The following is a 25,655-nucleotide window of genomic DNA, read 5'->3' on the forward strand; positions in this document are numbered from 1 at the left end:
AAGTGGGATAAATGATCTAAAAAATTTTCAACGTTCAAGATCACCTAATATAATAATCCTTGACTTTGAAGGTTTGACAACTTCGGGAAGTTATCAACATAAAACAGCGCCTGCTTTGATATAGAAATTTTAGTGATTAACTCTCATAGAGGTAATTATGGTGAATTAATTTTTCTAAAATATTAAGAGACATGGTGCCTTCAGCAAAGTTTTTGATAATGTCATTTCAAACAATTTTGTTGAAAATATGAAGGCTACATGAATTCAACATATAGGGATTTAAATGGACTGGGCCTGCTATATTTCTTCTTAGTGAATAAAAATTTAGGTGAAAACTATTTTTTTCTGCGCTACGGATAAAATTGTTTGAAACAATCATTGCGAGTTGAGAACACAAAACCTATAACTAAATTATGGATGGATGGAACTGAAACTTGCGTTTTGACTTCATCTCATCAGAATCCGACACTAACTTGGTGGGCGGACTAAGCTTGCGCCGAATTGATGCTAGCTCCTGAAAATGGAATCACTCTTTGTGTTTTTGAGTCCTTTTAATATCTGGGAATTATTTGTTTTAAATCCAGTTCCATTATTTTTTTTTTGTAAGCTTCAAAGGCACCTTGAACGCAATGTGAATTTATTATTTAATTACCGCAGAAGAGATTTTTCAAATACAGTAATTTCAGAATAGCTTGTTGTAAAGGTTTTCTACTACTATATTTCGATACTCTGAATATGTGGGATATTTATGTCTTTGACAAAGTTGTTTGAAATAGCACTTTCGAAAACTTTGCTGGAGACATTAAGTCTCGACCCAAACTTGGTTGAAGAGTAATTCTTGTCTATAATTACTTCTAGGAGGATTAACCGTCAAAATTTTTCTATCAGCAGATGAACAGTTTTACGTTTTGAAATTCTTCAATGTTACTTAACATCGAAATTTGGCAGTTTCGAATGAATGTGATCGTGACCGTTAAAAATTTATCGAGCATTAATTTTACTTTTCTTTATTAGTCAACCTCACAACTTGCAGTACTAGAACGTAGTACACAAAATTTTAGTACGCCATTCATTGCATCCTGCTAAGAGGCTATTCATATAGTTGATAATACAACAAAAATCCAATGCTCATAAAACCGATCCTGACCTGCTAGAGACAAAATTACATCAGCTTTCAGCTAGTTTCTGAAATGTTATTCTTGTTATTAACCATATTGAATTGTTGTCTAAACTCTACACAATCTAAAAAAATACATTTTCAGCAAATGTTGAAATGTATGCAAGTTTTCGGTAAACAAGCTTATGTTTTATATGCACTCAACCTATTCAAATTTAGATTCCCATTCGAAAAATTGTCTCTAATCCATATTTTGAAGCATCTTTCCAAAAATGAGCTCATAATAATTCAGACAGTTATTTTATTTTACACTGAAGTAATTTGACAACTATGGGATTTTGGCTAAGAGATAAGTTACAAGATCCCCTTCCCATAATTTTCCAAAAGTTCTCATGACGCTTTAAACACAGTTCTCAATGTAGTGATCAGAGAATATTTTTCCAAAAATATTTTGTGGAATACTAAATTAAATTCGTCAGCATCATTTTTTTTCAATCCAATTAATTTTGGTTTGGGGGGGGGGGGTTTAACCCCCAACCCCCCCCCCCCCCCCTGGCTACGCCACTGCTATAAATACCTGGTTGCTTTTCTTTTCCATTCCGTGTATATATGGCCTTGTTTCTCGAACTTTACATTGCAGTTATAGTTGCGGGCGCAAGCTGGACCGGAATAAATAAAACGAAGACCCACCGAAAAAAATGTTTTTTTTTTACTAAGAGGATAAAAACTAGGACAAATCAAGCATTTTCCTCGATGTTCCAGGATGTACCTCGCATCCCTGTTCTGTACTCAACACGGCTGCTACGATTATCGATACATAGGTGGATTCACTTCCAGGTGGCATGACAAGCGCATGAAAAATAGTTGAAATCGGCTTATGAATAAAAATCGGACGGCTAACAAAATCTGTAATCCGCAAAATTGTGCGGAGTTTCGGGTATCCATGAAATACTGGATGATTATGAGCCTATAAAAATGTCTGGCATTGCCAAATTGATGTAGAAATAAATAAAAATTGAGAAAAAACAATTGCTTCTATTGTGCGAAAATGTATGACAGCGATTCACTTACAAGTACTTATTTACGTGTAGTAGGTTTTAAATGTATCACTGAGCAAACCGTCCAATTTTACTTGACTTCCATCAACTGATTATTTCAGCTTTCAGTTTAAGTTACCCTTGGATGTGATTTATTACACTTTGCAAACTTTCCGTTGATTTTAAATATACTAATATTGTTATATGAATAAGGCATCTTAGTTACACCATAGTGCATAATCCACTCAAAATCACCTATTACGTTTTCATTCTCAAAGGGGAAGGTGTGGCGAAAGTCATGATCGCTCATTTTAACCCCAGCAATAAAAAAATCCCGTAAGACCTGACTGGTGCTGCAGTTGAAGTATATATGTACATGGCTGATCATCTTTAACGATCGATAAGCGTCTTTAGATTTGCAAGAATAGCTCAGTCAAGCCAATAAATTCTGGTTTGATCTGCTAAAAGCAGTCGGGGTTATTCTTTAATCCGAATTTAATTTTTCTTTAGACATAACAGTTTTCGATATTTGTATCTATTGTCCCGCGGAAATGTGATATTAAACAAGATGTAAATCTCTATTGAAGCACTAACCAATTTGTCGTGCTCTGGTGGGAAACGTGTAAACAAAATCCAATTCATTTTAGTGCATCCCCAGTCGACCAGTCGCGTCTCTCAGTGCGGAGATTGTTGCTGATGACGTTGCCCGGGAAATGACGATGACAGCGTAGGCTTTGCTTTAAAGCTCAACAATCGGCCGTAAATATTCCAATGTATCCCATACAGCGAAAAATCGTTTTGAGTGATGGTTGGTTGTTTAGCAACAGCAACAGCAGCAGCCCCATCAGCAGCAGACACAAGCGCAGGCAGAGTCGTGTGAAGTGGCGGAAAATTATTTGACTTGATAACGAAGTCCCCAATGTGTACATATTCTCTTAGTGGTTGAACAGGGACAGGCGGCATTGAGTTCGGGGGGAGGAATATTGATGATAGGTGAACAGGGACAGCCTTCCAATAGCAGAACTGTATTGCTGATAGCTGCCGATTTCGGATTAGTCTTGCACGCACGGTAGACGCGAACGAACGGAATTGTGGTTTCGCTACGACGTCGGAATCGGTTGACTGGAAATTATCAGTAATTCATTTTTTTGCGTGCTTTAGTTAATTATTGTTGTTAGCTTCGATTTTTTTTTGGTGAACGCTACGATTGGCAGTTAACGAAATGTTGCTAATCCTGTGATTTGCGCCTTATCACAGTATCTGGCGGCAAGAAAAGTTCAAGTGCCATAAGCCAATCGTAGAGGTGTGTCGTCGGTGGAATAGGTGACCGTGCGAATAGTGACAGTGACAGTGACTGGAAATGAGCTACGAGCAGAGGAAAGTGCCAACCTTCCCGGTGGGGGACATTGAATCGCCGGACAGCCGGGATGATCAGAAACTACTAGGCAATCCGTTCGATAAGCTACCACCGATATTGATGGGCGGAACGAACGGGGGACATCATCAACTACAGTGGCAGAAGAGTAGCCCGGTGACGCCAACGACGCCGCTTGTCTACGCACCCCGATCGCCATCGCTTGGTAGGAGGTGAGTCAAAGCGATGAAACTACACTATAATGCTGATATTTTCTGGGTTGCTAGATTGCGTCATGCTACCTTCCTTATAGCAGTTATCGCGAGGAACGCATGATTAGGGGTGAATTATGTTGCAAATCGTTACTCATCAAACACAGATGTTGACAGTCGAAAAAGTAGAAACACTTTTCAGTTCGGTTTGGTACTGCTGTGATTTGTGCCCGGTAAATGTTGACTTGGTTGGAATTTCCCCTCAAAATACATTTTGACAGTTGGCTTTGATGCGCTAATCTCGTGTCACTCGAGATAAGTTCATTTTTTCCTAAATGCAATCGTCATTTCTGTAATTCAGGAGAGGTGATACTTCAGAATACGAACAAAAGCGAAAAAATCGGAAATTCTACACTTTGCGTCGTTCGACAGCTTTAGCGGTGATAATGGTATTTAAGTATTCAAAATATCCCGGTAGTCTTTATATTTTTCATGTGACATGGAGCTTTTTCATGGAAATCATCTTTCTATGTGTGCTCGTTGAAATATAGCTAGCTGTATTCACAAGAACCACAATCAATCAAAGCGCTGCGATGAAACTACACTTTTGGGTTGGACCGCGATTTTTCACTCAAACCAATTTTCTGAACTAATTCAAAGTCCAAAAAATTCACATGTCGATGATGAATAGCTTATTCAAGTTCTAGGTTTTATGTCTAGAAGGTTGAAACCTACATGAAAAATATTGAATATTAACAGACATTATTATTGCACAGAAACGTGGTGAGATGCCCTCACAATAAGCATTTTCAAATATGCAAAAAAATAACTCCTTGAGATTTTTATCCTTCTATTCAGAAAAACTTTATTTCTCCCGTTCCAATATGCTCCAAAGGACTAATCAAAGGCATACCGTTATGCTCGCGAAGTAGAATATTCAACAAAAAGACAGTGGCGGCGGCGGTTGATTTTAGGTAAAGAAAGATTCGTCCATCTGCTCTTAAAGTGCTTCCAAGTGCAATGCTTGAAGTTAGGTATAGAGTGACCTGACAGAAATAGTGGCAAAAACGTGTTATTGATCTGTCAAATCTTGGCTATTCATCAATCTAAGATCTGGTTCATCATATTTTAATCACCAATGCAATGAATGAAAAACCTGTTTTAATCCATCTAGTGGTGCAATTGTGCCTTTCTCATTTATCCAAACTATGATTCTTTAGCTGTTTTTTACCATTTTTACTAACGACTTAGAATGAGTCAATCTTTTTCCTTTTTATATTGTAACGATATTTAATTAGCGAGGGACTGGAAGGTGTGGAATATTTTTCAATATTAAGAGCCATAGTACTCAAGGAAGAGCAAGAAGTTGAAGGAAGAAAGTGTAGAAAAACGTGGAATAGGGTCATATGAGCAAGCATAGAGTTTCCCGGTAAGCCATTAAGTGACTTTACGCTTATCTGGGCATGTCGCAGGCTCAAGTGATTCGCTTTTATTGTCAAAATATCCTTACCGTTGTAGAAGACAAAAGGTTAAATCGCGGGGAAACTAAGCTTACTCATGTGACCCTATTCCACGCTTTTTTAAACTTTCTTCCTTCAACTCCCTGCTCTCCCTTGAGTAATATAGCTCTTAATATTGAAAAATAGTTCACACCTTCCAGTCCCTTGCAAATTAGCTGGGATTGTTCAATATAATTGTGAAAATACATTCTTATTATAACGTAGCACGTATCCCACTACTACCACGAAAGTTGACGCCGAATTACTTTAAACAAAAAAGTATAATATTTAATTGACTTTATCAGCCTGAGTTCAATGTTATGACTTTAATTGTGGTATATGCCCGGAACTTCCGGAATTTTCTATAGTAGACAATATATTTAAAGAATGTTTGATTGGCAATCAGTAATCTAGACCTGCGATTCGAAGTAATTTGGTGACCATTTCAATAGATTTTTAGCCTATGAGTTATTACGATTGTAACGGTTTATATAGGAAAGTATCGTTGTTACAACAAGCTTCTGTATAAACGCTATGTAAACCGCATGCAGAATAATCTACGCCGAAACCCGAAGGGCTTTTGGTCATTTGTCAACACGAAGCGAAAAGAAACTGGACTTCCATCAAGGATGCTTTACGACGGCGAAGAAGCTACGACAACTGTGGCGAAATGTACGCTGTTTGCCAGATTCTTCTCAAGTGTTTTTTCAGCTGACTCGCCAACCGCAATCGAACTCGAAAATGTTTCTCGTGACGTTCCTGCTTGTGCTGTTGATATGGATGTGTTTACTGTCTCCGAACAAATGGTTATATCTGCAATCCGGAAAACCAAGTCATCTTATGCACCCGGCCTCAGTGCTATACCTTCAACTGTATTGAAAAAATGTTCGGACTTACTTGTAACACCACTTGCATATATTTTTAACCTATCGCTTCAGCAGCAAACGTTTCCTGAGGATTGGAAACGCTCAGTAATGTTCCCGGTATTCAAAAAGGGTGACAGATGCAACATGGAGAGCTATCGCGGTGTCACTTCGCTTGAAGTCGAATCTAAAGTATTTGAATCAATCATCAACGAAGCGTTATTTTCTGCTTGTCGACACTACATCAGTACATCCCAGCACGGATTTTTCCCCGGACGTTCGGTCGAGACGAATCTCGTCTGCTTCACGTCATTTTGCACGGAACAATTGTCTAAGAAATTGCAGGTGGATACCTTCTACACTGATCTAAAGGCAGCTTTTGATAGAGTTAATCATGAGATACTGATAACAAAGCTTGATAAGCTAGGGTGTTCTACTAGATTCTGCCATTGGCTTCGATCCTACCTTGTACACCGTGAAGTCGTTGTTCAAATTGGCGATATTGTTTCAGAATCCTTTATCAACACTTCCGGAGTTCCTCAAGGTAGTACGCTGGGTCCACTCCTTTTTTCACTGTTCGTGAATGATGCAGTTTTCGTTCTAAGGCATGGAGGAAAGCTGTTTTTTGCCGACGACTTAAATTTTTTTCTTGTTATACGAAATGAAGCCGATTGTCGTGAGCTACAGCATCTTATCGACACCTTTTATAGCTGGTGTGTAAGAAACATGATGGTTCTTAGTGTTGCAAAATGTTTTGTCATCAGCTATTTTCGAACGAGAAATATGCTTACCTTCAACTATAACATCGCACGAACTCAGCTGCAACGCGTTGACCACGTAAAGGATCTAGGAGTCATTCTTGATGAAAAGCTAACGTATACTCATCACGTCTCTGCGTACATCGACAAAGCCAATCGATTACTGGGATTTATTTTCAAAATTTCCAGTGAATTTCGGGATCCTCTGTGTTTCAAGGCTCTTTATTGCTCATTGGTGCGCCCGCAGTTGGAATTCGCAAACGTCGTTTGGTGCCCCTATCAAGCAACGTGGAGCCTTAGGATCGAAGCAGTCCAGCGTAAACTCATACGATATGCGTTACGTGGATTGCCGTGGAACGATCTGTTAAACCTGCCACCGTACGAGGACCGTTGTCGTCTTCTAGGACTTAATACTTTAACGCATCGGAGACATGCAGCGCAGGCTACTTTCGTGTCAAAGATTCTGCTGGCTGAATATGATGATCCGGAGCTACTAGCGCAAATCAGCCTCTACGCGCCTACCCGTTCTCTTCGTCCACGAGCCCTGCTGCATTCTGAAATGCGCAGCACTAACTACGCTGCCAATAGTCCGATTTTAGCAATGAGTCGTCGCTTCAACGAGTTTGCTGAAATTTTCGACTTCGTCCTGAATTCTTCGCAGTTTCGTCGTCGTGTATTGTCACTAGTTTAATTGTGTTTAGTTTAACTTAGTTTAGTTTAGTTCATTTAGACAAATTGTCAGTTGGACTTTTTTATACAAATACAAATACAAATACAAATTGCAGTGTGACCTTACTAACCAACCTATAACTCCGGAGCCAGTCAGAACCGAATGAAATTCAGCAGCAGTCAATGGTATTACTGTATCTTTCATTTGAAATCAAGTTTGTAAAAATCGGTAGAGAATTCGCTGGGAAATAGGCGAGATATTAGCTTAGGAACTTGGTGAGTTCCCCGGGGGCATCAAGAACCGTCATAGGTGGCCAATGAGGTCAAAGCTACTTTGATTGGTCACAACTGATCTAGATCTGCAAATACAAGTAATGTTGCACTTATTTTAATATGTGTTACATCATTTAGACATCATGGTGTTACCAGTTTATATGGGAATTTGCTGGCTGACCACACTCTTCAACCCGTAACTCCGGAACCGGAAGTCGGATCAACTAAAAAATCAATAGCAGCTTATGGGAGTGTTATACCTTTCATTTGAAAGGTTGTGTGAATCGGTTCAGCAATCTCTGAGGAAATTGTGTGAGTTTAAATGACACACACATACACACACGCACATAAACGCACATACATAGAGACAGACATTTTCCGATCTCAACGAACTAAGTCGAGTGGTATATGACACTCGGCATTCCGAACCTCGGTTAAAAAGTCGATTTTTGCAGTGATTGCATAGCCTTTCTCTATATTAGAAAGGCAAAAAGGTTAAGTTAATCTGCTTGTTCTGACACTATCGTTTATGCGCATGTCGTCATCGCTACTGCCTTCTTGCTGTTCACGGTGAAATGTACTTGTTTCTTCCATGTTCTAACTGGCTGCTATAGAGTGTCTTCGGCGTTTGCTTCTTCTTTGGAGGTGCTGGTTTGAAAGCACTCGGCGCAATTGTGGTTGCTTTACTGGTGGTACTAGCAGTTGATACAAAACGCATCAGCTGGATGGTAGCATAAAGTAAATATTATCTAGAGACCCCATTGTGGGGAATTGGTAATAACATTATATCAGCGCAATCCTTTTGTGACTGCGGCGTTTGGGTGTACTACGCATGACATACCGTGCGCATTTCACAATAAACGTTTCCAACGTCCAACAAAACATGCGCCTACTACAATTATTTTCGTGTCTGTTGAAGAAGTTGACAATCTGAAATCAAAACGAAAATATTTTCGGTTGTTGTTTCCACAATGGTTTACAGACGATGCGCAGTGCGTAATTGTAGTAGCGTTACATCCGGCCCCTCATCGATATCGTTCCATAAAGTGTTGCTGAAAAATAGGTATAATTTGTATTTATCGTTTTCCCGAGTTACAAGGATTTGGTTCTGCAGAACACGGAATATCGCGTTATGGAAAACGTTGTGTGGTGTAACACATTTCACCACGGAGGACTACGTGTGCTCGGCTCATTTCACAGAGAACGATTACAAAAATTCGATGAATAGAAGCCAAGGGTTTGAACACAAAATGCAATTTACACTATGACTACATTCATATATCCTAAACTTTGCGATAGATTGAAAGAATCGGCAGTTCCTTCCATTCATATGAATTATTCTGTGGTGGATACCTGTGTTCGAGACACACCGATGGAAACTGAACCAATTATGTTCAATGGGGACGAGATGGAAGTAGCAGGTAAAATAACGATCGATGATTCAGCAGTGCAGGCTGATGCTGTACTGGAGATCCACGCTAAAAGACAAGGAACTAGTTCAGCAACACAGCAGATAAAGAACGAACACGACTACCTCTTTAATCCTGCGCGGTATGTGTACATGGCGGAGAAACTCCTTGAGTTAACCGAGGAAAATGTGAAAATGAAGGCGGAACTACGAAAGCAAAAACAAAATATGAGCAGGAAGAAAATAGCTATGAGAAAGCTTCGCGAAGAACTGACAGTTTTGAAAAAAGTAACAGGGGATACGACGAGTTCATTGAACGACTCAATATTAGTTGAATTACAGCGGAATAGGAACAGAAAGTGTCGTGGGGCGAGATACTCGGAAGCAATGAAGAACATGGCGCTAGTTCTTCAGTACTGTTCAACTAAAGCTTACAGGACTAAGCACAATCCAAAGATGGCTATCAAAAATTGATATTAGGCAAGGATTTTCTTTGACGGTGTTAAACCTTCTTAAAATCAAATCATCTGTCCTACCAGAAGACGAAAAATTGGTAACGCTATTCTTGGATGAGATGGCTATAACCGAACGAGTTGGTTATATTCCCAATGCTAAGCCAGATTATTTCACCGGGTTTCCAACCAAAATACCTGGTCAGAAGACGCTAAATGTCAAAACTAGAGCGAAATCGTCTTTAACATTGATGATAAAGACACTTAAAAGTGGTTTTAAGCAGGCTATAGGATATTTTTTCTGCAACAATCTCACATCAGCCGAATTGAAAAGAATCGTTGATGAGGCAATTTCACTGATTTTTAAAACTGGATTTATCCCAAAAGTTATAACATGTGATCAAAATTCGACTAATAGAGCGCTTTTCACGAAAGAGTTTGGCATTACAGAGAAGAAACCATATTTTGATTTGATCATTTCACAGGTCCTTGAGAATAGCGATCATAGAACGAATCGAATTTATTGCATGTATGACGCACCCCATCTTCACAAATCATGTAGAAATAATCTACTGAAGCACAACGCAGTCTGGAATGGAAAACTCTGCTCTTTTAAACATACCGTGGATCTGTATTGGGAAGACGTGAAAAATGTTCCACGAGCAGTCCCAGGATTGAAATACGAACATATTAGACTAGCCCAATTTACTAAAATGAACGTAGGATTAGCAGCCCAAACGCTCAGTCACTCCGTGACAGCTGGGCTGAAGGATTATGTTCGTACTGGTAAATTACCAGAAGAGGCTTTGAATACGGCCGAATTTTGTGAGGATTTTGACCAACTATTCGATTTAGCAAATTCATTGAGTTTGTACGAGAAAAAGGTAATGGATGGAATTGCCATATTTTATGTTCAAATATGTTTAATTATTTTGTAGGAATTCAAACGTGCAATTACATCAAACTCTGCTCAGTGGATTTTCTTAAATAAAATCGAACAAAAATTGCAAGCACTTTACTTTGTCCATCAAGAATGTACAAACATCACGCAAGTAAGATATATTGAGTAAACTTTAAACGGCTTTATGTACTCTATAAAAATTTACACACTAATCAAAAAATACATTTAAATTACATTCTACAATCGGCTTCACTTTTCACAAAAACTGCATTCTCTCATACACAATCCGTCAGTGGCGTTTTTAGCTTTCTATATGAAACGTCGCTAATACTCAAAAGCAATTTCGCTATAGTTTATGAAGAGAGAGTCCGAATTAGTTATCGCATACATCGTTTAAAGTTCTGCAACTTTCGTATTTCTTCGAGCTTCAACTTCAAATCTTGAACACAAACTTTTGAATATATATGTTTGCACATTAAAATCGTTTTTTGTTAATTTTTATGTTGTAATATCGCTTCAAATTGCGCGATATGTGCCAAATGTCTCAACCTGCATGTTTTGTGTCTACTGATTAATCTGCTACTTTAGGTCTGAATCAATATAGTCAAAAACGAGTTTAGAGCTAAATGATTGCCCGAACTAGAGGTTTTCAATAGGGTTCGTACAAATCCAGCACAAGTATCTACAGTAGCTGATTAAAATACCGCAGTTGATATGCCCAAACATACTATTTTGTAAATATGCGTATTTTTTTTTTAAATTAACAATTAATTTTTTAACAGGAAAGTGAATTCAAGAGATTGATTAAACATTCAAGACAACCCTATTTTGTTCAAGGCTGGCTCATGTATATATCAGCATTAAGAGAACTGTGGGTTGAGCTTAGTACAATCCATAAGTACAAATTTTTAAGAACCAGAAATCTTTCTCAAGATTGTCTCGAACATTTTTTTTTTCAATCATTCGTTGGCGAAACGGGAACAATTATCACCCCGATTGCTCGGAATTCGCGTCAGCCTATAAATCGATAGTGATTAACCAACTTCTTGCACCTAAAAGAATCGGAAATGTAGAGCCAGATATAAGCAAACATATTCTGGCTAATGACGATATTCGCAAGTTAAAGATTGTGCGTGAAAAATATTTACGTGTGCAATCTGACAAGGAAATGGTCAACGTAGAAGAAGATATATTTGATACAAATCAGTTATCAAGCATACACTGGACAACCGGATGGGCTTGCAGCAAATTAAAACACAGCGTTTGTCTTCAAAGGGTAACCAGCAGCAACGAAAACATTTCCTCTTCCCATTCCGCTTTGTCTGATTGTAAACGTTATAACGATCGAGTACGAATAAAAACACCTGGTGAAGAAATTTTCAAATATTTTCAAGCCGTGTGCAAAATATTTGAACACAATTTCGAAGAGTTACTTGCACTAGATACTGTCGGAGTCAAAGAAGAGCTCATTGATATTATTCAAGCTCTTTTCAAATATCCAAATGTAGAAGTATCCACAGATTCAGTGTGTGATGAAGCGGATGAAATTGAAGCAGACAATGTACTAATCATGGATGTTCTCTGTGTCCCGTGTGCAATACTTATAAGTTATAACTGACAAGTATTTAAACATGCTCATTTCCTGCAAACTCGGACAAATGAACAGCGGTTTCCAAGCTAGTAGTGACACAAAGAAAAAATCTAAGAAAAATGAAAAATCTAAAAAGCTAAATATTTCAAAATAATCAGGAACTACAGCCTGATAAAAATCGAGCTTTTAAAGTACGTTCGCAGTCTCTAGAATTTCCATTGGTAATTTATTTCAAAATTTATTGCAGGCCTTTTCCTCGAAGTTTAAATGTCGTATTAAATGCACGTACAATAACAAAACCATTTGAAGACAAATAAATAAATAAATGTTTAATATATTCCAAGATATTTGAAATCATTTGTAAATACATTAATTTACTGTCATCTTTGGTAGATACGAGTCGAGCGCTGAATTGGTTGTGAAGACACATCATAGTCTTGATACTCGTACATACAGCACAATTACAAGACCAGTTCAATGATTCTATGGACATCAAAAATATTTCTGATCGCCTTTTCTCGATATCATCAGACCAGGGTTTACATGAAGATAAATTTTAATGTTGATTGGTTTATAAATTCACTCTACTACGATTTATCATATAAATGCGTCACCACCTCCATGTTCAACTTATTAAAGTATTTGAGTATAACTAAAATTGATTTTTTCAACTATTCGTCGGTACCTCGTCGAATGGTACCGAAATGACTCGAAGAATTACTATCAGTAAAACCGCTGCACCAGCCTTTTCAATGTCCTGTACAATTGCTTTAAACTACCTGAAAATAATATCCTGATATTAAATCAGCATTTCTTAAGCAAACAGTACGTAAGATCGGCGTTTTGGACGTTTTACATTACCTTAGCATGAGCAAACCCGTTGATGGTAAGCAATTTTGAATAATTATACTGATATATGTACAGCTAGAATTAGACTACGTCTTCTCGTTCACGTTTGCAATGGTGAATATGTACTTTACACAAATGCTGAGTATCGAGACACTGGTAAAAACTCCACTTCTCTTATCAAGCGATATTTAAAGTTCAAAACATAACATGTGTTTACGATGCCGAAATGAAAAATAACAAACCGAAAAGGTAACCATGCCGACGCTATACATTTTGAAACTACACATTTCTGAAAAGAACAGAGACTCTGTTCGCCTTACGGGCTCATTTGCACACCCATTTACCGATAGATAGCGCTTATGGTGTCACCGATATTTCCTTGAGAAATGAAAACTGTGGTGTCTCTAGATAATATTTCCTTTATGATGGTAGTTTGATTTAGTTAGTTGTAGCAGCATATGTTGAAGGTTTTTTGTTGGTTGTTGATATTGCATGGATTGGTTTTGCCTTTCTGATATAGAAAGGTTATGGAATCACTCTAAAAATCGTCAACATAATCCCGGCGCGGAGGGCCGAGTGTCATATGCCAGTTCGTCGAGATCGGAAAATGTCTGTGTGTGTATGTATGTGTGTATGTGGAAAAAATGTCACCTCTGTTTCTCAGAGATGGTTGGACCGATTTGCATGAGTCTCAAATGAAAGGTACCACCTTCCTATCGGCTGCTATTGAATTTTTTATTGATTGGACTTCCGGTTCCGGAGTTACGGGTTGAAGAGTGCGACCACACAGGAAATTTCCATATAAATTGAAATGAAAAATTATCAAAGGGGGAAGGGTAAGGGAAAATTTTAAAATCGAATTTGCATTTTTGATGTCAAATGACTTTAAAATGCATGAAACGTCGAGATTTGATGAAATCTCAAAAAAAAAAAAAAATTGACGAAAATTGACTTTTTTGGACTTTGGCACATTTTTGCCTTTCTCATACATGCTACCTTAAAATTAAAACTAGTTTAAAACTTCTTAACAAGTTGAAAATTTTCGGCAGGGTCCAGACCCCTCGGATCTTCCTCCTTTGTAGGTATGTGAAAATCGTATTGAATATGTAATATACATTTCCATCATTGTATTGAACATAACCAGCCATAGAATCGTAGTTTGGACAAATGAGAAAATCATAATTGCACCACTAGGTGGATTATAACAATGAGGCTTTCAGGCTAGTAATTGACCTTAGAGAGTCGAATCAGCATATTTACAGAGCCTCATTCATGATGCCCACACTGGATAAGATACTCGCAGAACTAGATGGAGCTCAATGGTTTTCAACGATAGATTTGTCGAATGCGCCATTTAACGAACTTCTACTCGGAATTTGGAGTGTTCCGATACATCAGACTTCCGTTTGGTTTATGTAATGCTCCAGACATACGCCAGGAGATTTTGGAAAAAAATATCCTGGGTGGCTGCAAGGGTGTAACAAACTACTTTGATGACATTTTAGTACATGGAAGGACTAAAGAGGAACACGATGCTAGCCTTGCGGATGTCTTATCTCGCCGTCAAAGCCACAATGTTCAACTCAATCAATCGAAATGCGTTTATGGAAGCCAGAAAGTCAAATTTGTGGGGTTTATCTTAACTAAAGACGGTTGGATGGTAGAAAGCGATAAGATGGATGTCATCAAGAATTTCAGAAGGCCAACAAGCTGTGCAGAGGTAAAGAGCTTCTTGGGTCTGGTAACATCTCCGAGGGTTGGCGAATTCAGATAAATTCTATTGGACTACCGAAGAAGAACGAGAATTCAATTTCCAGCGAAACAATGCGTCAAGCGACATTAAGAAGCTTGGATACTATAGTCCCACAGATGAAGTTTAATTATTTGTGGACGCCTCTCCAAGTGGCTTGGGTTCTGTTCTAAAACAATACAACTCTGATTCCATCCCAAGGATTATCGCTTGTGTGTCTAAAGTTTTGTATTTGTATTTGTAAAAATTTCATTCATCTAACAGTTAATGTCTTAATGAAATTTCCTAAAACTAGTGTGATTCAATTCGTCTTCTAAATCCAGATGCGGTGATGTTAAAATCAAATAGTTCGGAAACCTCGTTGAATCTCCGAACCATTGCGATGACAGGACTGTTGGCAGCATAGTCAGTTGGTCTCATTTCAGGTACAAGCCTAACTCTTTGCCGAAGAGTACGAGAAGGCGCAAGATGCTAGTAGGTCAGGAACATCGTATTCCTCCAGCAGTATTTTGGCTACAAAGACTGCATGCGATGTCATTCTCCTTTCAGCAAGGGTGTGCAAGCCTAACAAACGACAGCGGTCTTCATACGGCGGCAAGTTCTGCGGGTCACTCCATGGCAAGAAACGCAGAGCGTACCTGACGAACCGTCTCTGAACGACTTCGATCCTATTAATCTAAACAGAATGGTAAGGATTCCAAACGACAATTCCAAATTCTAGCATTGAACGAACTAATGAACAGTAAAAATCTTTAAAACACAAAGGATCACGGAATTCGTTGGATATCTTAAACATGAATCTCAGTTATCGATTGGCCTTGTCGATTGTAGCAGAGAAGTGACGATGGTAAGTTAGTTTATAATCCAGTATTACTCCAAGGTCTTTGATTTGTAGTCAACACGTCTTAGCTGATTTCCAGAAATATAATCAAAATGGATGGTGTTCCTAGTGCGATGAAAGCTGATGACATTGCATTTTGGAATGCACAAAACCAACATATTCCGCACACACCAGTCGTTAAGAGTATTCAGAACGGCTTGCAATACCAGGCAGTCGGACAGATCACGAATTACGTAATATAGTTTAACATCGTCAGCGAAAAATAGTTTGCCACCAGGATTTAAAATACTAGCAACGTCGTTAATAAACAGCGAACATAGCAGCGGTCCGAGTGTACTACCTTGAGCAATTCCAGAGCTGTTAAAAAAAAGTAATCAGACTGAGCAGTGCCAATACAAACAATACAAGCAACTTGACGATGAACGATATATGATCGAAGCCACTCACAAAACCTAGTCGTGCAGCTAAGTGACGTAAAACTCACTAGATTGGTTTCCACCGAACGGCCAGGATAGAAACCATGCTGACAGGTGCTAATATAGTGTCGGCAGGAAGCAAATAGTGTTTCGTTAACCAGTGACTCAATCAGTTTTGATTCTACTCCAAGCGAAATAATTCCTCGGTAATTTCCAACGTTACGCTTGTCGCCTTTTTTGAAAATAGGTATTAGCGTCGAACGTTTCCAGTGCACTGTACAGTACCTGTAAAACGATACCCACAAACGCAAAAGAAAGCACTAGCCGTTGTGTGGAACAATTTTCTTATTATCTGATGGGACGTTTCTTCGTAATCCGTACCGACTCGGAGGCCAAAGAGTTTATATTTAGCTCACATCACCGTATTGGTAAAAGGGCCGTTTCTCGAGCAGAAACATGGGCTTTGAGGTTTCAGTCGTATAAAATTCAAAATCAAAAGAGTACATGGCAAACAAAACGTAGCTTATGTCTTATTTACTATCTAGACTGGTCAATGAAACGCAAAATCCCGTCCCTTTTGAGGAGGAGGACTCCAACAACTATCTATATACGTTGGATTCGGGGTGTATGGAGATCACATGGGATCAATTTGAAAAGGCTACTAAACAAGACAATGAACTTAATGTAAAGATGTAAAGGAAGCAGTCAACACAAACCATTGGCCGGTGACTCTGCGTACATTAGAGGCGCATAAGGAAGAATTACACTTTCTTGGATACCTAGTGTTTAAGGGCGAAAATATGGTCCTGCCCAAGGCACTACGTATTAAGGTATTGACATCGGCACATGAAGGTCATGTAGGGCAAGTCGCAATGAAAAGGATCATGCGTAGGTTTTTCTGGTGGCCCGGAATGTCAGAAGATACAGTTCAGTTTGTTAAAAATTGTGAAACGCCTTGGCTCGCAAAAATCCACCCCTATCGCTATCAAGCAGAGAACTCCCCAAAGGACCCTGGGAAATCATCCAGATAAATTTCCTCTCTATACCTGGAACCGGAGCTTGTAAATTTCTGGCGGTCATTGACACCTATTTGCGATATTTGTCGGTAATAGAAATGCATGTAAAAGGCACCAATAGACCCCTTTGCCAGATTTTCCAGACTTGGGGTTGTCCAATGATTATTCAAAGCGATAACGGCCCGCCGTTCCAGAGTTCTGAATTCATTGAGGTTTGGGAAAACAAAGGAACCAAAATCCGGAAATCTTCGGCTAGAATTGAAGGCGAAAACTGGAGACCAGCATTACAGCGCTACGTTCGCAATCATAATACATTGATTCCCCATTCGCGTCTAGGTGTAACGCCTTTTGAGTTGGCTGGAAGTATAATGGAACATTCCTATGGAATGATTCAGAAACCAGGGTTTTGGATCAAACGGACATAAGGTAGCAAGATTGTGAAGCCAAGCTCACGAGTAAACAATACGCGGACGCGGCACGTGGAGCTAAAGATTCCGATATTGGCATCGGAGATACCGCGTTTATGGCTCAACAAAAAAAGTCCAAGCTATATCCAACATTCTCGTTGGAACGTTTTACAGTAATAGCGAAGACTGCATATCAAGAAGACTGGCAACTCTGTCCAGAATCTGGAGACAGTAACAGCCACGCCACTTGCGGGTAAAGGTGGTACTTCCCACAGTGATGCACACACACATATACACTTTTACATTAAGCTTCCTAGCTTCCTCCAATAGAGGCGCTGTAACCTCTGTCGCTTCTCGTTTGTATGGGGGAAGGAAAGAAATATCAGTCTTCTTAATATGAAGTCTTCGGTAATAGCAAGAAAAGGAGCTGATGAACAGTGGAGGTATACAGTATTCCAGAAACGTTCAGGACGTCAGGAGAGCTCCATTCGAACATCGCAATTCGAATCCAAGCGAAGAATCATATGTTTTACCAGGCAACACTGCAAAGACGGAACAAGTTTCTTCGAGTTCATTATCTGACACAAACTTTACATCAAGAGTTTTACGAGAACGAAACAGCTTTCTGAAACCATCTCGATACTGTTATATTACCATTTGCTAGCCCCTTGAACTCAGGCGTCTTTATGTTTTCCCCTCCTTTATGTTAGTTGTATGTAGACTATCGTTGAGTACAGTTGGTGAATAAAACGTATCTCAAGATAAACCCGTGTTTTATTAAAGTAACTAAAACATGGTGTCAGAAGTATTCGAAGGCTTCTGAAGTGCATTTTCAGCGTCATTTGTGATATCGCTGTTGAAAAGTGTTTCTCGATTAGTTCGGGCGTGTGGCGTCGCTAAAGTGAGCGACCATTTTGTTTTAACGAGCTCAAAATAAATAAACGTACTTCTCATAAACATGGATGAGCATCAGTTTGAGATTTTTCTCCAAAGGCAAACTGAAATGTTTGCGCAGGTTCCAGCCGCTATTCCAGTTCCGCAACCGTCATCCCTCTCACTAGATGGAGACATGGACGAAAACATGGATTTTTTCGAGAGAAGCTGGACAGATTATGTCACTGTAATAGGAATGGATCAGTGGCCAGCTGCAGACAACCATAAAAAGGTGAGCTATCTCCTTTCTGTCATAGGAGAACCTGCTAGGAAACGATATTTCAACTTCGAATTAACGGAGGAAGAAAAAGCAAGCCCGGAAGCTGCTCTAAGGGCGATCAGAAGTAGAGTTGTTGTCAAACGAAACATTATTATCGATCGTATGGACTTCTTCTCGGCAATACAATCTTCCCGGGAAACCACAGACGAGTTTGTCACACGCTTGAAAACTTTAGCCAAGTTGGCTAAGCTGGGTAATCTTGAACAAGAGTTTGTTGCGTTCAAAGTAGTTACAGCTAATAAATGGCATCACATGCGATCCAAAATGCTTTCGATTGAAGACATCTCATTATCCAAGGCTGTAGATATGTGTAGAGCAGAAGAAATTGCAGCCAAACGATCCCAAGAACTGGCAGTACCAGAAACTGTAAATAAATTACGTAAAGTCAGTAAGCCTGGATTAAAAAACCTTCGGTGCAAGTTTTGCGGTGAACGTCACGAGTTTTCAAAAGGTTCATGTCCAGCTCTAGGTAAGCGATGCAATCGTTGTAAGAAAAAAAAACCACTTTGAAAAGGTGTGTAAAGCCAGCGGCAGAGACGTAAGCAGGAAAACGAAGCGGATCAAGAGAGTCAAGGATGAGTCAACGGCCTCTGAATCAGATTGTAATTCTACGACAGAAAGTGAAGAGTCCTCTGAAGATTCCGAGAATGAGTATGAAATCGGTAAAGTGTATGACAATTCGGACAATGGCGGAAGTGTTCTGGCGGAACTCGACCTCAAATTTGGAAACGCCTGGAAATCTGTGATTTGTGAAGTGGACACTGGTGCTAACACTAGTTTGATTGGGTATAATTGCTTGAAAAGACATGTCTGTGAAGATCCAGCGCTTTTACCGTCAAGCTTCCGTTTACAAAGCTTTGGTGGTAATCCTATTCGAGTTTTAGGCCAAGTGAAGATACCGTGCCGTCGAAACGAAAAAAAATACCGGTTAGTTCTTCAAGTGGTGGACGTGGATCATCGACCACTATTGTCAGCAAAAGCGTCCCGAGATATTATTTGCGTGCGTACGATTCGATCAGCTAATTGTCGGTAACCCGAAGACAGTTATTAAGACGGACCATAAACCTTTACTAAATATTTTTAAAAAGCCACTCCTGTCGGCACCTCGAAGACTTCAGCATATGCTTCTCAATCTACAACGCTATAATCTGTCAATTGAGTTCGTTATTGGTAAAGACAACGTTGTTGCTGATGCCATCTCTCGTGCACCTTTTGACGATCATGCAGCACAGGATGACTATAAGAAGCATGATGTGTACAAGTTAACTAAAGAAATAGAAAAACTGAACTTGGCGTCATTTCTAAAGGTTTCGGATAAACGTCTAGATGAGATAATTGATGAAACTACGAGCGATCAATCAATGCAACTCATCATTGATTTCATTAATCGAGGATGGCCGTCATCGATTGACCGTGTACCGGATGGCGTGAAGATTTATTTCAGTTGTCGCGACGAACTCTCGACTCAGAATGGAATCATTTTCCGAAATGATCGCATCCTGGTGCCTCACAATCTTCGAAGAAAGCTTATTGATAGCTGTCACATTAGTCATAACGGAATCGAGTCTACCTTGAAACTAGCGCGAGCAAACTTGTTTTGGCCTGGGATGACTTCTCAAATTACAGACGTAGTAAAAGAATGTCCGATTTGTGCCAAGTATTCCGCTTCACAGCCTAATCCTCCAATGTTGACGCATAGTATTCCGGTGTATCCATTTCAACTTGTTTCAATGGACGTTTTTTTCGCAGACTATCGTGGTTGTAAATGCAAATGGCTCGTCACTGTGGATCACTACTCTGACTTCTTCGAGGTGAACAATATCAAGGATTTGACTCCAGAATCCGCCATCATGGCTTGTCAACAGAATTTTGCGCGGCACGGTAAACCTCAGAGAATTCTGACTGACAATGGTTCCAACTTTGTCAATTCGAAGATGGTCAAGTTCGCTTCTGATTGGGACATAGAACATGTTACATCGGCCCCTCATCATCAGCAGGCCAACGGAAAAGCTGAAGCTGCCGTGAAAATCGCCAAACGACTTCTCAAGAAAGCCGAAGAAACAGGAGCAGATTTTTGGTACGCGCTGTTGCACTGGCGCAATATCCCAAATAAAATTGGATCCAGTCCAGCCAGTCGTTTGTTTTCCCGTGCCATTCGCTGTGGTGTACCAACGGCAATATCGAATCTTCTTCCGAAAGTAGTAAAAGATGTTCCTGAAATGATTGAAAATAACAGAAAGAAGGCAAAATACCAATATGACAAGAGAACACGAAATTTACCGGATATACAAACAGGATCTCCAGTTTATGTTCAACTGAGCTCCGAATCTTCTAATCTCTGGACACCGGGGACGATTTCCAAGCGCTTCAACGAGCGGTCTTATTTAGTCGATGTAAATGGTGCTGAATATCGTCGCAGTCTGGTGAACTTGAAGCCTCGTAAGGAATCCTCAACGCTGCCAAACCGTTTTGAGCCATCCGTTCAACATAGTTCACTAGCCAACTTCCAAAGTCTTGAGGAGCACCATCCAGCTGGTTCGGATGACGTACGAAGTCGAACTGTGAATTTTCCAACTGCTTGTCAACCGACTTCAGAGAACACGTCTACTACGATTGAGTTGCTGGAATCACCATCTTCATCACAGCCTGTTGCATTACCACGTGGTCAACCATGTGCTGCAGTCTTAAAACGACCAATTGACGCTCCGATTGCTACGTGCGACGTCAGTAATGCAAGGCCAAGAAGATTGATAAAACTACCAAAGCGACTTAAAGATTACCAAGTAGAGTACAAGTAATTTTTGTTATAAAGAAAGGAGGATGTTATATTACCATTTGCTAGCCCCTTGAACTCAGGCGTCTTTATGTTTTTCCCTCCTTTATGTTAGTTGTATGTAGACTATCGTTGAGTACAGTTGGTGAATAAAACGTATCTCAAGATAAACCCGTATTTATTATAGTAACTAAAACAGATACAACGATAATTATTTGTATACCATTTACTGTTAAGGGTAGAGAAGCAATGTGGAAATAGGATGTATAAATAACATAAAATGTTATATAAACTCAAAACAGTCTTCGCTTCAAATTCAAATTCGAAATACGTTCTCAATAAAATTACATTGATTGACTTTCGTTTTGAATAAAACGATCAAAGTGGAAGTTAAAAGAGGTTTCTTTAGCGAATCAACGAGAACATGCATTGAATAAAACTTTGAAATAAAAATAGATAACCGCAAAAAATAGTAACAATCATTAATATTTGAATAATTGAATAAATTACCTTCGAGAACAGACAACACACAATTGATCAAAGTGTGCTGCTATATGTTGTTTATTTCATATAGCAACGAAAATCTAAGAAATTTTCATTCTCTTGGCGAAGCTTGCAACAGACAGTTGAGAAATTAGGTTCTTTACTGGCACAGTTAACCTCACTTTTCTTGACAGTTCGCTTGTACTGTTTATATGGACTTAGAAAAATTTGTGGAAGACTAGATTCGCTCGAAGTAAATCGTAAACAATTTTTCTAAGTTCATGTAAACAGTACAAGCGAGCTGTCAAAAATGAACACTCAGTTCATTTGTGACGTCAGCGTAAAGTATTCAATTGGAACCCGCAATGGAACGACGGCAGCTCAAGACGACAGTCAGAAAATCGACTGGTGGTCACGACCAGAGCTGCAAATTTTCAACAGTTTGTTTTGAACTTGATGGAGGAAAAAATCTCAAATCATGTCCTACTATGTTCAACTCGCAGTTGTTCGTTTCCATTATTCATTCAAATAGCCGACCTGCTCAATCATTTTCCATTCATTTTCAATTTCATTAATCCTGTGAATATCTCTTTACTGCGGTTTTGACTAGGTTTTTCAAGCAAAACTACTACTGTCAATATAAGCTTGAAAGCGCAAAACATGTCGACATTTAACCTAAACTGGCCTCTATAGAGCAGATGACAGATTTGGTTGGTGAATGAAAAAGCATCAATTTGATATGAAAACGTACGATTCAGTTATGAAAATCCTGCCAACTTGAAAGTGAATGATTGAGGGAGGCTATGAATTTGAATCATGGTTGGGTTTGATTGAACTGAAAGTTGGCATTTGTAACTGAAAATTTGCATCACTGGTTACGACAGTGTTCGTTTCGCCAGCAATCTATAAATTATACAAATAGGTCGTCGATTTTTATTTCTTTAAAAATAGATATTTATTGATTTTTGTGGCACTCGATAACCATCATATGGAATAACAAAACAAGTGTTAAATGTTCATTCGTTTTCGAGCTCTCCATCGAGACAGAGGTTGTTTTTTCTAGTCCGTAGTGCTGTGTGAGGCGATAAAGAATAGTTTTAATCCGCATTCAAGGTTATTTTGCCAGTTCGGTTCGGTCCTCAGTCTTTTGTTCGCGTGTGAGGATTAAACAATAGCCAGCTGTATAAGCTGGATCGGTTCGTCGTTGGACACCAGTTTAAAGCTAAGTGGTTTTTGTCTTTTGTAACACATTTATTGCTTTCTTCCGTCTGCGCGGGCGCTGACCCCGTGCGTTGACGTTTTCTATGGTTCCCTCTCCGGATGGTCAAATGGAAGTTGAATCGGGTTCAACTTCTAAGGCTCCCCCCCGGCCCAAATGCTATCCAGAACTCTCAACTGGTCCATTTGTGGTCTTCTTTCGGCCCAAGACTAAATCACTGAATCTTCTTCAGATTTCTAGAGACCTGACGGAACGGTTCTCGGCTGTGACCGAAATTTCAAAGGTCCGCTCGGACAAGATAAGGGTGTTGCTAGCCAACTCAAAGCAGGCAAACGATATTGCTTGCTGTGAGCACTTTACGCGGGATTATAACGTGTATATTCCGGCTGTAAGAGTACAATCCGAAGGCGTCGTAACCGATGAGAGTTTGACGTGCGAGGATCTGCTGAAGTACGGGGTTGGCCGATTCAGAGACCGCTTACTTCAGCCAGTTAAAATACTTGAGTGCAAACGTTTGCACTCAGTAGTAGTTGCGGGGGATGGTTCAAAAACGTACCCCCAATCAAACTCTTATCGGGTGACCTTCGCTGGTACCGCTTTGCCAAATTTCGTCCTCTTGCACAGGGTTCGTCTGCCTGTGCGTCTGTTTGTGCCGCGGGTCATGAATTGCACAAAGTGTAAACAACTGGGTCACACAGCCACCCATTGTAGCAACAAGGCCCGCTGTGGAAAATGCGGGGAGAATCATCTAGATGATTCGTGCAGTAAGCAAGCCGAAAAGTGTCCTTACTGTGCGGAGAGTCTGCATGATATCTCGGCATGTCCCGCGTACAAACTACGCGGGGATAAACTGAAACGTTCCCTTGCGGGACGATCCAAACATTCTTTCGCAGAAATGTTAAAGAATGCTACGCCACCATCCTCAGCAAACATGTATACTCACTTGCCTCCTGACGAGGGCGAGGCTGGTAACCCACAAGAGGGAACATCTACTAGGGTGCCTAGAATTTATAGGAAGAGGAGGAACACTTCCTCTCGTAAAGTTCCTTGTAAAGGCCAGAAGGTGTCCCTTGAGGGGGCTCCGAAAGTCACATCTATTGGAAGTGTTGCAACCAAACCGAAGCAATTAGCTCCTGGTCTCGGAGGATTAAGCTCAGAGAAGGAGTTCCCAGCACTTCCAGGAACATCAAAAATCCCAAGTGTTCCTTTGTTTCAGTTCGAGAGTAATCGCAGCACTGGAATTATAAAACTCTCGGACATTGTGGACTGGATAATAAAAACTTTCAATATAACTGATCCTATTAAAAGTCTTATGTTAGCTTTTCTCCCTACAGTAAGAACATTTTTGAAGCAGTTGACTGCTAAATGGCCTCTCCTTTCAGCGATTGTATCCTTCGATGGCTAACTCATCGAACGAGGTCACGGATTTGATCACTGTTCTACAGTGGAATTGCGGAAGTATCATCCCGAAAATCGATTCCTTCAAAATTTTAATAAATAATTTAAGTTGCGATGCATTTGCATTATGTGAAACTTGGTTAACTTCCGACATAGAACTCAACTTCCACGACTTTAATATTATTCGCCTGGATCGAGACACCCCCTATGGAGGAGTGCTTTTGGGGATCAAAAAGTGCTATTCCTTCTACAGAATTAACCTTCCCTCGATAACAGGTATTGAAGTTGTCGCTTGTCAAGTAACAACCAAAGGCAAAAGCCTTTGCATAGCTTCCATATATATTCCCCCCAACACCGCGGTTGGGCACCGACGGCTACAAGACATCTTAGAATCCCTGCCAGCACCGCGACTAGTTTTAGGAGACTTTAACTCACACGGTACAGCATGGGGTTGCCTCTATGATGATAACCGGTCTTCCTTAATTCAGGATCTTTGCGATAACTTCAATTTGACAATTTTAAACACGGGTGAAATGACACGGATTCCTGCTCCTCCAGCGCGCCCGAGCGCCTTAGACTTGTCCCTTTGCTCAACATCGCTGCGGTTAAATTGCACGTGGAAGGTAATTCCTGATCCCCACGGCAGCGACCATCTGCCGATTATAGTCTCAATCAATAACGGTTCAAGGCCATTGAAATCAATCAATATTTCGTATGACCTCACACGAAATATCGATTGGAAGAGCTATGCTGCCGCATTATCCGACAACATCGAATCTACCCAAGAACTTCCTCCGGAGGAAGAGTACAGCTTTTTGGCTGGCTTGATTCTCGACAGCGCGAATCAAGCTCAGACTAGGCCAGTACCCGGCGCGAACATACAAAAACGTTCTCCCAATCCCTGGTGGGATAAAGAGTGCTCAGACGTGTACGCAGAGAAGGCCGCCGCGTTTAAGACCTTCCGGAACGACGGGTTACCCGCCAGTTTTCGACAGTACGCGACGTTAGACAAGCGAATGAAGAGTTTGATGAAAGCCAAAAAACGCGATTATTGGCGCCGGTTCGTCGACGGATTAACGAGAGAAACATCGATGAGCACTCTTTGGGGAACAGCCCGACGTATGCGAAATCGAAACAGTACTAATGAGAGAGTGGA

General features: G+C 40.0%; 1 protein-coding gene across 11 annotated transcripts in view; it reads left to right on the forward strand.

Annotated features, from left to right (window-relative positions):
- Nucleotides 1-25,655, forward strand: part of LOC131685580 (G protein-activated inward rectifier potassium channel 3-like) — a 91,199-nt gene that overhangs the window by 51,066 nt on the left and 14,478 nt on the right. For 2 of the 11 annotated variants that reach the window (XR_009304842.1, XR_009304841.1), the window contains exon 1: nucleotides 3,252-3,741. The exons of 8 other annotated variants lie outside the window; for them this stretch is intronic. Coding sequence is in view for 1 of the 3 variants with exons in the window: in XM_058969412.1 (XP_058825395.1) it covers nucleotides 3,515-3,741 (227 nt within the window). In the remaining 2 variants the exon portion in view is untranslated. Of the gene's footprint in view, nucleotides 1-3,244; nucleotides 3,742-25,655 lie in introns of those variants that run through there. One more of the 11 variants, XM_058969412.1, reaches the window with a different exon arrangement.

Source organism: Topomyia yanbarensis, chromosome 2 (genome assembly GCF_030247195.1).
Source record: "Topomyia yanbarensis strain Yona2022 chromosome 2, ASM3024719v1, whole genome shotgun sequence".
Taxonomy (NCBI): Eukaryota; Metazoa; Arthropoda; class Insecta; order Diptera; family Culicidae; genus Topomyia; species Topomyia yanbarensis.